Source organism: Geospiza fortis, unplaced genomic scaffold (assembly GCF_000277835.1).
Source record: "Geospiza fortis unplaced genomic scaffold, GeoFor_1.0 scaffold162, whole genome shotgun sequence".
Classification (NCBI taxonomy): Eukaryota; Metazoa; Chordata; class Aves; order Passeriformes; family Thraupidae; genus Geospiza; species Geospiza fortis.
The window spans coordinates 2,069,522-2,084,142 of NW_005054316.1; the positions used below are offsets into that span (position 1 = coordinate 2,069,522).

Here is a 14,621-nt window from a genome sequence, read left to right on the forward strand (position 1 = left end):
TGAGGGAAAAGGTCATCACTTTGACACTTATGTTTGACATTTGTTAGAGTTTAAAAATAAAATCCAAACAAAACCCAACAACTAAACATTAAAGCAGTGCCAACTGTTATGATAAGGAAATAGAGTTGTTAGGACTTTGCACTTTTTTCCCCTTTAAGTGTAGCAATTCTAACACAGTCATTAAAATAACTTGCATTAATGCAAATACCTGAGAGTCAGAAAGTTTATTTTCTATCTTGTGCTGCAGAATACCTAATGCTGTGGTTCAGCTGAATGTGTTGACTGAAAGGCACCAAAAACCTGAAGACTAATTCACAGTTCTCCTATTTGACAGGGCTTCATGCATTATTGCTGTTCTGTAATACATATACAGAACATTTAAAATTTAAAAAAAGGCAGTCTGCTTCTCAGCTATCAGATTTACTATCTGTCATCATGAAACTGAGAAGGATTCTAGACTAAAATCACTCAAGATGGAAAACTAGAGAAAATATGCAAGATTTATGGAGAAAAAAACTACTGCTTAATCTCATTTATATAACCTCAAACCACAGAGAGAAATAACTAGGACATAGAAATTGCCTACCACAGCTTGCTCATGTTAATCTTCAGAATAAAATTTTCAGCATTTAGCAATGAGATGTGCCATCTTTGAAGCCCAAAAAATTTGGAAGAACTCCATACTTTTTCTCATGTTACTGCAATATATATTCCTTTTATTTATTATAGTCTCAGAGGAAGAATGTTACAATGTAGTGTTTGAAGCAGCATTTACTTGGCAGCAGAGGACAAAGGATGCATACAAACACAGGCAGAAAAACAACTTTATACATAACCTCATATTCAGAACAAAAATAAAATCCACCAAATTCACTACTGATTTCTTTTTATGCTTATGTTGGGAGTATTTTAAAAGATTCTTTGCCTAGAGAATTATGTAGCTTGATAAAAGCCAAGTACTTTGCAGAGAACAGAATGTAAAGCTATTTCCAATACTACTTATGAAGATAGGTCTGAGGTAGAAAGGTGGTCATGGTTTTCCTCTTCTGTAGAATGTGGTTTTTCTCCTTCTCAGAGTAACTACATTACATTTTAATAGGAGCCAGGATCTTCTCTTCTCACCTTGATAGCTTTGCTCCACTTGCTCAAGACTAATACTTAGCATCTGAAAAGCTCTGTGGAAATGCCAAGTCTACATCACCTTTGAGAGGTAAGCACTATCATCCCCATTTTACAGATGGGAAAACAGAGGCAGAGTGGTTAAATAACTTGCCAAAGAGCTCAGAAAGAACTGGCACTGGTGCCCACAGTAGAAGGTGGTCAACACTGTGCCTGAATCACTCCTTGAGCGGCAGCAGTTCAGGAGTAAATACTGTGGGTGCAGGACAGTCTGGCTGGCAAAACTTCACAAAGCCACTAGAAATTCCTGACCTGCTCTTTTACTGTCCCCTAGCATTTTTTAGTAGCAGAAGAGAATTTTACACCTCTTTCAATACCATTTTAAGATAAGGGGTTTTTTCCTTCAGTAATAATTAAGAACAACACAGCTTTGTTTCTCTTTACTATACATGAAAGGTATCACATGCAGTTTTACCAATTAAAGGTATGTCCTAGAATTAAAGCAAGTGTCCATGCAGCATTGTAAACTCTGTGAAGGCATTAAAATCTCTGATGATAATCTTTAAATTTGAGATCAGATGATCAGTAACATACTTTCCCATAATTATCCTTATCAAAAGTAATAAAATAAATAAATTATCTTAAAGATAGGGATGATCTGCAAGATTACAATGCCAAATGTTAATATCTACGTGCACTGCAGTTCTGGAGAAAGTTCTGTTGCTAATAGTATTGGAAAGGGCTTTCTAATTGTCTCTTCATTTCCAAGAGGCAGACAAAAGAAAGGGATCTCACAGAAATGAGCTTCACTTCATAGATTGTAAATTCCAAAACTTGAAGCAAGTTTGGCCCAGCAGGGAACAGCAAAGCTTTGTCTCTGAATAAAGTTGGGAAGGATTACACTAACTTAGTTCTTACTAAAACCAACTTAAGCTATCATCTAAGTCCTCTTTTTAGCTATCTCCTGATTCAAAGTAAAGTAAAGCTTAAAAAAATAATCCTCCAAATGGAGTGTTGTTTGGAAATAACAAAAAGGAAGTTAAAAATACCACTTAGGTACATGAGGATGCTAATTATTACTTGAAATGAGAGTTTACCTTGTTTAATTGAATTAAAATGTTGTATCTTGCACCTAATGACAATTGTTGTTAACCAGTAACAATAATGCAGATTATGGGAACTTCATATGCCAATGTTGAAAACAATGCAAGGATATTCTGAAATCTCTGTGGTTGTATGGTTAGCATACAAATAATCAGTACAGAATATTACATGTGTGAGAATATAACTAAGGGTACTTTACAATGCAAAAGCAAAGAGCTGAAAGGAATGTATGAACGTAACGTTTTGCTCCAAACTCCTTATGCAGTTCTCTTTACAATTATCAAAAAGAACGTATATAAAGTCCCTGCCCCTTTTCCCCTGGCTGTATATTTATACAAATCAGTGACAAAGATTCCACTGCTCGTTAATTTACAGTTGCATAGAAAGGGAAGAAGGGAAAAAAAAAGATACTATAAAAACAACATCCTTTTCTTTGGGTATTCAGTGTTGTACTGTTTCAAATGGAACACGCGGTGGGAGCACACGGCGTGTCCAGGGTCCCGTGCAGGTTTGCGATGGGTGGAACACGCGGCCGGCAGAGGCAGAACAGGGCTGTGCTGTGTGCCACAAGCACTGCCTGACATCCCAAGGAACACCTCACATGGCCTGTCGGGATGAGAAACATCATCAGTACCACAGGTCAGTACACACAGAAACTTCTACCTGGGCTCAGTCAGCCCAGGACTGTGATGTCATCTTACAAAACCCCTCTATTTTAAAAATTTACATGTATTGGCCTGAGACTCAGCAAATAACTGAGGCAAATAGTTAAAAGAAATCTAAGTTTACAATACTGCAGTGTTTAAAGTCCTCGTTGAAGTGGTTGCCTGTTCGGTGCAGACAGATTATTCTAATGCCTAAGGTGCTGTGTGGCTCCTGATCTTTGTGCACTGGTGCCCACAGGACATATGGACATCTTTGCAAGAACCAGCTTTGATATTGCAAGCTGCTGCTGGCTTTAAACCAACTGGCCCAAATAAATGCAAGCTGGTTCCATCTGGATAGCAGCACAGACCTGCAGAACCATAACACCTGTGGCAGTGCCTGACCTAGTAGAAATTTTCTATTACCTCTGATATTTTGGATTCTGGCTTTCCTGTTGTATCAGTCTAGCTCCCAAATAGACCTCTAGAGAAGAATGTAGACAAAAACCACCCCAACCCCTTTGCTTTAATGGGACTTTTCACTTCCTTTGTTTCCAATGCCTATGCAAGTATGTAAACATGTCTCATACCTGTGGTCTGCCAGTGAAACTTGCTGCAAATAGAAAAAAAAAGGTTAGAAATTTACATAATTCTGCATCTTGACAGTTTAATAACAAAGTTATTTTCAGAAAAACACATACTAGAGAATTAAAAAAAGACTTATCTTTAAAAGACCAAACATTTAACAAGAAATGTGTTGCAGTGCTTTAATTCTTCATAAACTTATTTTAGCAAGTTTATAGCATTATAATGATATAGTTTATACAAATTGTTTAATCTTCAACATCTGTAGCCATATCTAAACCCCTGAGTGATGTATTACAGTATCATCTGTTTAAAAGGCTCTGTTCTGGACATCACTCAGATGCACAGACAAGACTTCTGCAGTGTTGTACACCTGCCTACTTCTGAGGACCAATGACATAAATAAGGAAGGAAAAAGAGGCATTATATCCATGATCAGTGGATCTGAAGGACAAAAAAAAGCAACAATCAAACCACAAAACAACAAAATCCACCATTGTAAGTATATGAATAATTGCTTCATAAAGGATATTTGAGATAAATAGAAAGATGGATTTCAAGATTAATTATAACCTGAAACCCATGAAAACAAATAAGCAAGACTACTATCTCTGTTAAATTGTCAAAATGAGATAAAAATCATCTGCATAAGGCTCAGATGTTAGTAACTCCTTGCTAGAGGCTGTGGCCATGGCAGAAGAGACAAGTAAAGATGAGGTTATGAAGGAAGATTTTTACTTTCTAGTTTGGTTTTATTTTTTTTTAATAATTGGACATAAGATATTGCACATGAAGACTGTTTTGATAAAATTGAACTTGGATATAATAAAGAGTCTAAGGATGTTATTCTTTAAGGTTAGGAATACTGTGATGCCTAGAGAGTCCATGGAATCTACATCATTTAAAGTCTTACAGAACAGATTTGACAATTGTCCAGCAAGGAAAACAGATTCCTCTCAAATGGCCACAGGAAAAGATGGTAGACTTGGATAGTCTGTCATGGTCTTCCTTAGCAAAACTCAGAGTCTAATGCACTTTGTTGGGAAGGCCAGACTAATAATCCTCATTCTGTGCTTCTAAAACATTTAAGATATGAATCTGATAGTTAAATAAATTTACTTCAAAGTAAAAGACATTATAGAACGACAGAATGAGAGCAAACATAAGTAGTACCTACTAATTGGGGCAAGGTAGTTTAAGCTGACAATGGGGAAAAAATCACATGAAATATGGAACTGCGCCTTCTTTTAATCTTAAATGCTCAGATAGACTTCACAATATGAAGGGGCCATGGTTTTCACTTGCAGTATTCTCCTGTCTCATTCAAGATGTTTGCTCATGGAATCAGAATTTTTTTCTGTTTTCCAGTCCTGGAGAACAGCCATTATTACCAAGCTTGTCCTAACACAATGCAATTTGCTTTAAATTCATTTGAGCCAAATGACTATGTAGCTGTATAGTCATATAGCAAGACAGTAACTTTCAAAACCAAGAACAAATGCTTGAGTTGCATTTTGTACTGATTTGTATACAGACACATCCTCGAGGTGCGCTGAGCAGCTCCACTAATTGTTGACTTCAAATGAGATGCTCCTTAGAATCAAAACCTTAATTTGCAGAACAAGGGGCTCTGAATTGTTGAAACTCATCAAAATTAAAAAAGCATAGCTGAAACAAGACCTTTTTTGCTGGAACCTCATTTGCTGTTTCAAAACATGCAAGTTCCATCTTCTGTGATGCAGCAATGTGTGTTCAAGAGATAAAAGGGTTGTTTTAACAGAGTCCATAGAGTTTATGAAATAGCACAGAGTTGAGTCTTGATGCTTCCAAAAGGACTGGGCATAAACAGCCACTCTCTGACTTCTGCCTTTTAAAACTGATCATTATTATTACATTTCATTTGAAACTTCCAACAGTTTTGAGAATATATCAAAGTTTTCACTACTATTTTTCTAAGGCAAAAGAGCTGAAATATACATGTCTTTCTCTATATATATGTATAAATGTATTTTACAAAACCCACCATAATACATGAGACAGATTCTCACTTTTTCAAGTGCAGTGACACTGTAAGGAGGATCAGGGGAAATGTATGTCAGCTGATACAGAACATGCATAGGAACAAGCTGGTTTTCCTTTTGATCTCTCTTTAATAGACACTGAATAAAATATCAACTTCCAAAGCATTCAAGCAGGGAAAGGTGTTTAGTGCTGCATTCACAGATTTCCTCTGGTCTATTTAATAACTAGTTCAGTAATTAGTCTAAGGACTTTTTTTTTCAAGCTTTATTACAAAAGCTGCATTCAGAAATTCTGAATCTGCATTCACTTAAGTTCTACAAAAGGTTTTCAGCAGCAGCTAGTGAGATTCTAGATGTCTTTCCTCTTATTTAGGCACTGCTGAAAATTCCACATTGAGCTACAGGCTTTTCTTATAATTAATTGCTTCCACTTAAGAACATTTATCTACCTTCAAAAGTAGTGTATATTGAGGAATTTTAAGGGACAGAATTATACAGCTTGCATATATCTACACAAGAAAGCTCCTCAAAGATACTTACTTTCCTAGTCAATACCACAAGAATGAATTTTTTTTTCAAAAGACCACCTCAAATTCAGTATGATTCTCAAGACATATTTTGTTAAACTTACAGCAGCAAGCTGGAAATGTGTTGTTGATTTGCTCCATAACATCTGTTAGATCTGTGTTGGTATCGTGAGGTGGAACTAACAAGTCATCTGCAGATAAGACAACAAAAAATAATTTTTGTAACAAGAGGACAAACAAAAAGGACAACAACATTCTAAAAGGCGTTCTTAGCCAACATTCCAGTTAATTACTCCTTTATATTTAATGGGAAAACAGTACCTGAAACCTTTGTAATGTGCAGGAACTATCACTGATAATTGCCAGCCTTGGGAGAGGACATGAAAGTTACATTATTGATTTGCAGTCAAACTCATTTCTCTTTCATTAAAACTTAACCATTGCATCCAGGATTTAACTAGAAGTTGCCAGCAAGGAACAGTATTTAAACATTCACAGTTAAATAAAATTACAAGTTGAGATAATTAAACTTAGTAGCTACTCTATTAAAATTCGGTTCCAATTGCAGATGATTCGTCATGTAACTTTCAGAGTGAATACACCATTTTTCTCTGAAAAAAATCCCAACACTTATCTTTTAGATGGTCTTTATTCAATATGTACCAGCCATTTCAATAGTGCTAAAATCCCCCTTGCCATATCTTTGAAAAATTATGCTTAAAATTAGCCAAGAGAATGGCTAGGGAACATAACTGGCTGTGTTGTTGGCAGTTTTATTGGACTGCATCTTTCATACTGCATGGAATCAGACTCAAGTTCCATGTTTTTCCAGATAAAGTAAACACATAGGTTAATGCTGAATGAACAATGTTCAGTATGCAAGATAATATTTTTCCTGTTTTCTACAGAAACAAAATTATATTTCGTCTGTAACACAAGGCTTAAAAACAGAAACAGGAAGAACTCATACATAAGATAATTTGAGAAAAATATTTTCTCTTTTCCCCTACTTTTGTCCATGCAATGGTCTGTAGTTATTTCTGCTAACTCCTGGTGAAATTAGTGAGTTATGATACCAGAGAATTTAAAATAATCTTTCAAGAGAGAAAGAATCCCTTTACGTGCAGAGCCTGTGCCCATAAATATTTAATTATTCTTAAAGACGTGAACCTTTTGCGAGTGGGAACATCAAAATACCAGGATAAGCAGGGGTTACACAAGAATTTTTAAAGGAGACAGCAAGTGTAGATTATGTGATTTGGACACTTGGTCCTGTATCTGACAGATTACTTGGGTCCATGTGTGTACTGTAGGACAAACAGCTCTTGGCCACTTCAGTGCAATGAAGTCTGGTTCCCCTTTCAGTGAGGACGGATTTGCCCAGTAAATTCACTTGGTAAGAATAGCTGGAACCAAGGAGTCTATTGAGAAAAGTCTAATTCAGAGTCACGTGGATTCTTAGGATAACACAGCTCTTCACAAGTGCAAGGAAGCAACACCTCCAGCTGCACTGAGCAGCAGCATTGCAAAGCTCCTTTTGATTTACAAATCTGTCCAGAAGGTGCCAACAAACCCATCCAGTGGTCACCTATGGCCTCATGAGCACGTTATCTGATGAGAACACTCACCTGTCTGATGGAACTGTGAGCTTGTGTCCTGCTCCAGTGGGAAGCCCAGGGCAGAGTGCTGCGGTGAAGCACAGGGGGAGGCGCCATTGACCCTGGAGTCTGACTCAGGCTACATTGAAGACAAGAAGACACAAATTTAGGTTACTTGTATCCACATAACTTAATTGTAGGCTAGTATGCAGCCATCTTGTTCCTTTCCTTTTTCATGTGCTCTTTCTTGTTTGTTCTCCAAATTATTCAAAGTTGGCTTAACTCTATACAACTGATGAGTGGTAAAAAAACCAAACCAAGAACTTATTAAAAGAAAATCTAGGCTCAAGAACAGCTTTTACAAGACTCCAGTTGATGGTCTTGTTAAAAACAACGTTCTGTTGCATCACAAAAACCCAAGGTAACATACAACACACACAGTATGCCAAGGTTCCCAGTCCAGCTCTGCAGAAAGACTACACAATGGGATCATTTAGGTTGAATTTATCTGCATGGGTATATACACACACAGACAGAACATTCAGCCAGGGCTTCATAAAAAGCTTTACAAGGATGACTAAGCATCCTTAGAAACAATGTTCAATTATGAACAGATTTGTAGAACTCCAGAATCAAATGAACGAGACAGATTAAAAACAACTTCATTAGATCCAAATAGTGGTAGCCAGCCATCACTCCTGCTGATGCTGCTTCTCAACCTTGTGGAAGACACCAAATTCGCAGGAATTTGTACTTCATAAACTCCTGAAAATTATGAGAAATACCTTATATACTTTGAAAAGAAGCCTCTTAAATTCACTTGAAAAATCACAGAAATCAATATTACATTTAACTGTAACCATGTGTGTGTTTGAGATTACATTTAAATATACATATATGAACAGAAAATAAGAAAAGGCTCAGAAATATTGGAAGGGACCTTATTCAGGCATTTCCCCCTTCTTTTCCTTCCTTTTTTATTTTAAAAATTCCTTCAAGGAAGAAACTGGTAATACAGTGTTTGAACTCCAGAAGTGATTGTTCTGAAAAAAACATAAGTGAAATAATATTTACACCTGAGGTAGATTTAACTAAAACTGTTGCTGCTATCACTTATCTTTTTGATTGCAAATAATGAGATTACTCCTAAACAGCTTAAGAAGCAGGTTATTTAAGTAAATCTATCACAAGCAGATACTGAAGTAATATAAAAGATCATTGCTTTTAAGATCTTTTTGAAACTCAGCAATTATCTAGAGCAGCTATGAGACTTGATGCAGAGTTAGAATACAGAATGGCTGTTAATTTGTGCACAATTTTGCTCCTTTGAACTTCACAGCCTTTACTGAAATACTCAATTTCTTGAGATAGCTTCCAACTTAACAATAACAATGTTCAGTAAAACTCCTCTAAATCTTATCTCTTTCAGCATGACAATACTAAAGGCCAGCTTAGACTTAAAGAATAAATCAAGAAATTTTAGTCTGCATAGGAGACAAAGAAAAGTTGAAATGTTTTCAAGCCAGAGAAGGATTTCACTGTCAAGACACTTCTGTGAACAGTGAATTACTATCAGGCAGTTAAGTAATTTGCTGCTCAGTACCAGGCTTCAATCCAGCTAAAGAGTCTAAGTAAAATGAGTGTGGTGGTTTTAAATCAGAAAAGCATGGGATTGCTTAACCCAGGCAATTCTGTATTGCCAGGAACCACTGTCTGAAATGTTAGAGCTGTAGTGGTAAAGAGAGGAAGCAAATTCTCCACAGGTGAAGAGTCTCTTCAATACAGAACAACAGAACTAACTCCAGCAGCAGTTACTGCTTGCCCACCCCACAAACAGATGACAGAGAGAATGTGAATCATCCAAAATGCAAACTTGCACCTGGAGTAAATCTCTGCCTCTGGCCCTGTTCAAGCAGCAACTATGAATAAATTGTGCACAGGTGAATGAGGAGATCTGTGCTGGACATACCAAACTGCAGCACAGCAACACATAGTCAAGGAGAATGAGGCACTGCAAAGTCAACAGCTCATGTTGATAGAAACTAAATGCCTACAAATTCAGGTGATGAGTTAGTCAAGGTACCACTTAGTTGTTCTATTGTAAGTGATAGAAGAGCACTGCAGAGCACCAGGACTGTCAGTGGATAATCTGAGAGAAAACAAAATATACTTGGAATACCTTACATTGATGTACTATATGTTGCTGAGCACTCAGAATGAAATATTGCAGCTGGATTTAAAAACAAGTCAAAACCCTCAACACCATCATCTTCTAATCAGATGGCAATGCCTGATTACTTCATTTTCATTTAAATATACTGATAAATGATACACTGCATAGTTCAAGTGACTGCAATAAAAAGAAAAGCCTAAACAAACAAAACTCTTCTTCTAAATTAAGGACAATATTGTTATGCAGTTGAAGATTGGGGTTTGGAGCAGAAAGTGAAGGTTTGTCACACTGATATAATTGCCTTAATATACTAGCAATTATAAGCAATATATAATCAGATACTGGAAAATGTTAAATGCAAACCAGTTGAGGATATGGCATGATTTAACAATTTTATTGTTGAATAACTTGAGAAAAATAACAGTAGAAAATCACATTGTATTTGACTCCAGTTATATAACACCTACAAAATATGAGCACTTCCATCCTACCCCACTTCAGGTATCATGAAGTTCATGTATTATTCAAAACAACTCAGCAGACAGCCCATAAGCCAGAAACCAAAAGCAAATAGCTCTAGATGTTATTATACACCTGCTTCTTCTTGAAAGAAATAAAAGCAGGGATACTGAGCATGCCTCTGTGGGAATGAGGGAGAGGTTTCCGACTCCAGTCTCAGGGAGTTTTCCAACTTCTTTCTAGTAAAACCAAGCAAATATATGAAGGGACAAATAAGTCCTTCTCCAGAAAACTATGAAGTCTTGGTTTTGTTTCTGTATTACAGCAGTTTTTAAAGCATTCCAAAGGAGATATTCATTTCAACCAGTTTTAATATACAGTGCCTTATTTCACTATGCCTCCTGCTGGTCTTTCCCAAAGAAGAGCCTGAAGTGCTCTGTGGCTTAATGGATAGCTAAGACATACCTGCTCTTTCCTTGACTTCTGCTGCTTTTGGTAAAAAACCAAACTAAACCTCAGTGTCCCCAGTCTGAATCACAAGAAACCTCAAAAATGCCAATTTTACTACCACATTCATTACAGATATTTCTTCTTGCTCCAGAATTTTTCTCCCAGCTATAAAAGAAACAAACTCTCCTATGCTCTTCTGATAAAGCTCTTCTGCTTTCAGCTGGAAAGAGAGTTGCAGCCCCTATTCACTCTCTGTCTGACCATATAGCTGTTGACAGATGATTTTAGCTCCCATTAACTTCAATATCTAATCCAATATGAAACCTCTCTTCAGTAGCTCAGAGAAAACAGAGAAAAATTCAAGCAGACTTTAAATGCCCTTCATAATAGGTCTCACTTTGACTTTGCAAATGCAGTATCTATAAAGGCTGAAAAAAGAAAAATGAAAATGGATTCTTTGTGTCTTCTCTGTCTGATTAACATGTTGGTATCAAAGCTGTCACATGCCAGTTCTGTTTCACCTTCCTCTTTGGCACCCTAATCAATCAGGCAGACAAAAACAACAACATTCTGTGACAGCTACCAATCCTTTGGGCTTGCTAAAATAAAAATAGTATGGTAACCTCAGAATTGTGACCTGAAGTAGACAAATGTGCAGTGAGGATGCATGCACATTTCTGCTGAAGGTGCTCTCTAAAGAATGTCCTAGAATGCTCTCATCTAGATTAAGCAGCTACTACATGAAAGTTTCTAAATTTCATTAACTCTCTACCCCCATATCTGTGTATAGACAGACTCACTCCAATCTTTTGGAGAAAAAAAAGTCCCAGTATTTTATACTCAATGGTATAAAACACCAGTCAAGAGAAGAGGAATGGGGAAAGTTGCTGTTAGAACAGACAGATGGCATGAAATGCCAGCCATGGCAAAGATATTCGAAGATATTGCTATAAGACAGTTGTGTCCTTTAATACTAGTAATTATATTGTTGTTATATATTTTGAGATTGAGACTTCTGAGTATCTTTCTTGCAAATAATCCATCTCATTAATAAGAAAAGGTATTCCTTTCATCCCCTAAAAATAACTGGGACAGCCAGTAAAAGCTAAAGAAACAAATAAATATAAATAGGCTTCCAATAAAGTCCTTCCCCAAGCAGTGAAAGAGATAAAGGCTGTCCTAAAAGGTAGTGGCCAAGCTGACAGAACAACAACATGCTGAAAAGTGGTAATTTTTTTTCAGAAAGGGGGCAGTAATAGAAATCAGTGTTGCTTCATAATTCTATCGATGTCAAAATAAATTTCAAAGAACATTACTAACAATTTAAATTATAATTTCTGAATCCCCATCAGGGGAGTAGCCCCAACATTCTGGAAATAGCTTGTGAAAAATCCAGTAAATTAAGTAATGATATCTATAGAAAGGCACATTGAAAAGCCACAGATAGGTTTTAAAAGAAATAATGCAGATTTTCTCATATTCTTGACTCTGTATGAGCCACTTTATTAAATGACAGAGTAGAAACAAAGACCTTAGGAAGCAATACTTGGAACAATCAGAAGCATTGCATGACTCCCACAGAGACAGGACAATGTGGACAGAAAGCGCAAGAGCAACAGCGCATACAGTAAATGAGTTGTAAACAGTCAGAAATCTTGAAAAATGTCACCTCTATTCTGCTTTACCCTATCTGAACCCAAAAGCTGCAGAATGCCTAGAAAATTTCAAAGGCAGAATTGATAAGAATTACTGTCCCTTCTTTCACCCATTTTATCACAACAAAAATGTATACCCTAAAGGTGTTACTAAGAATGGTGTAAAGATTCCAAAAAGATTACAAAATTGTGAGATCATCCTCAGCTACATTAGAGAAAAAAAAGGGGTTTTAAGGGGTGAACAAGTTTCTGCTCTAAGCACTAACCTGCAAGGGACCATGGGTTTGGCAGAACTTCTGTGTTTTATTCAACCACGTTTCTTTGCAGATTTTAAACCCTTCTTTGAAAGACCAAGTATTGGCCACATATCCCAAGATCATTACTTTATAAATTATTATTAACAATGCACCAGTTGCAGCTACTCAAATACTGATCAAAATGCTGGAATAACAGCAGCAACAAAAACATTTCAGTCTGCTAGAGGGGTAGGGAAGTCACTGGAACAGATGCATCTAAATCCTATTGAGCCAAACCTGCCTAGAAAATTGACGAAGTCAGCCAGTGAAACAAACAGCAAATACCTTAATCCCTGTAATGAGAGTATGATCTACAGCAGGAACTTAGGCCATTTTAATACTTGGTTTATGTAGCCTGTTTCTTGGCTTAGTTAAATCCCCTACTACATCTGACTCATGAAACACGGGAAATACTTGCCTTACTGTACTCTGACCCAAACATAATGATAAATTAGAAGAAAACATTCATACAAATTTATCTTCATTACTCAAGCTTCCACACATGATATAGTCTCTAACGACACCTATGTTACACCTTTTATTGTGGTATTATGGTATATGTTGCTCCTGTTATTTCTATAAGCCAGGTGTGCACATGCTGATTTCCAAAGCAATCAGTGCTCCTTCTGCCAACAAGGAAACCCTATGATCTCCAGCTACCAGCACCTGCTAAAAGTCTCTTACCTTTTCACTTGCGTGAAAGACTACTTTGCTGTAGCTTACTGGTCTAAATATGCCATTCAAGAAGAACTGGATTTTTAATGTAATTAATTGCTCCTTTGTATTTCAGACATATCTTTGGCCATCTGTCTCTGGCATGCTAAGAGAGATCTGAGTGATTAACTGTGATAAAACATAATAATATTATTTAAGGAAAGTGTTTGGTAAAACTTAAGTCAAACATGGAATGTGGCTGGCATCATTACTTGGAGTGGGGTCTATATTTTCTTCCCATGCTTTTTCATTAATGACAAGCTCCTGCTTTTGTTTGTGCTATTCTCAGTGTTCCATAAGTTCCTGTTATCACTCCAGCACATGCAATCTTTTTCTGCTCATTAGACATTAACCATGTCAAAAACAAGAAATCAGCAAGAAAACAAGAATCAGCAATCAAAGATGACTGATTTGAAATGCCTTAAATAAAACAAGCATCTTCTAGATCCATTTTTTAATACTCATAGTAGAGTGTAAGAAAAAACATCTCGTTAGAAACAACTGATTGCAACAGACCAAGAGTACATGGTGAAAATATCTGCAGTAAAATGTCAATGCCTTTGCTCCAACAAGAAACCCACTGTGCAGAAACAATATGGGGCAAAGTGTACAAGTACCTGCTCGAGTAGCTGCCGTAGCCTGTGAAGCTGAGACTCCAATTGTTTATTGTGATCTTCCAATATTTGCATCCTTGCTTCCAGGCGACCTTTATGCTGCCTCAGGAGTTTAGCTTCAGCAATGAGCTCGGCATCTTCAGAAGCATGCTGAGGTGACACAACAGAGTCAGGAGGTGACACAAGAGGGTTTATTCCTCTCCGAAGATGCTGCTCCTTTAGTTGCTCATATTCTATCTGCAGACTCCTGGGATATTGAAAAGTGTAGGAGAATGATGACTTGATCAAGTAAATGAAAATAAAAGACTTCTTAGATCAAACAATGTTAGCATCTCCAACTAACAATACAAATAGCTCAAACAAAGACAATGTCTTGACTTGTGTTTTATGGGGGATCGAAAAAAAGGCAGTAAAAGTGAAATTAATTTATTTCTTCACAGACACCTCTCTCTTCTAACAGAGCCAGCCCATGCACAATATATGCCTTGATTGTGGATTTTTTTGGGGGGTTTTATTTTTTTTGCTAAAATCATAACTTCTAGGTCTTTCACATCTTCAACATAGTACATGCATGGCTCAAACAACAACAAAATGACAATTCAGACACCAGTATGATGATTATGAGACCTTTGCTCTTCCTCAAGGTCAGCAATGATACGCTC

The 14,621-nt window shown here is 36.7% G+C and overlaps 1 protein-coding gene across 1 annotated transcript in view; it reads right to left on the reverse strand.

The window, feature by feature from the left end:
• Positions 1 to 684: 684 nt before the first annotated feature.
• Positions 685 to 14,621, reverse strand: part of UTRN (utrophin) — a 341,542-nt gene continuing 327,605 nt past the window's right edge. Inside the window, 6 exon segments of the mRNA XM_014306655.2 lie at positions 685 to 2,829; positions 3,458 to 3,480; positions 6,105 to 6,191; positions 7,629 to 7,737; positions 13,963 to 14,206; positions 14,587 to 14,621. The exon segment at positions 14,587 to 14,621 is cut by the window's right edge and continues 124 nt beyond it. Coding sequence (XP_014162130.2) covers positions 2,821 to 2,829; positions 3,458 to 3,480; positions 6,105 to 6,191; positions 7,629 to 7,737; positions 13,963 to 14,206; positions 14,587 to 14,621 — 507 coding nt within the window. The 3' untranslated portion in view covers positions 685 to 2,820.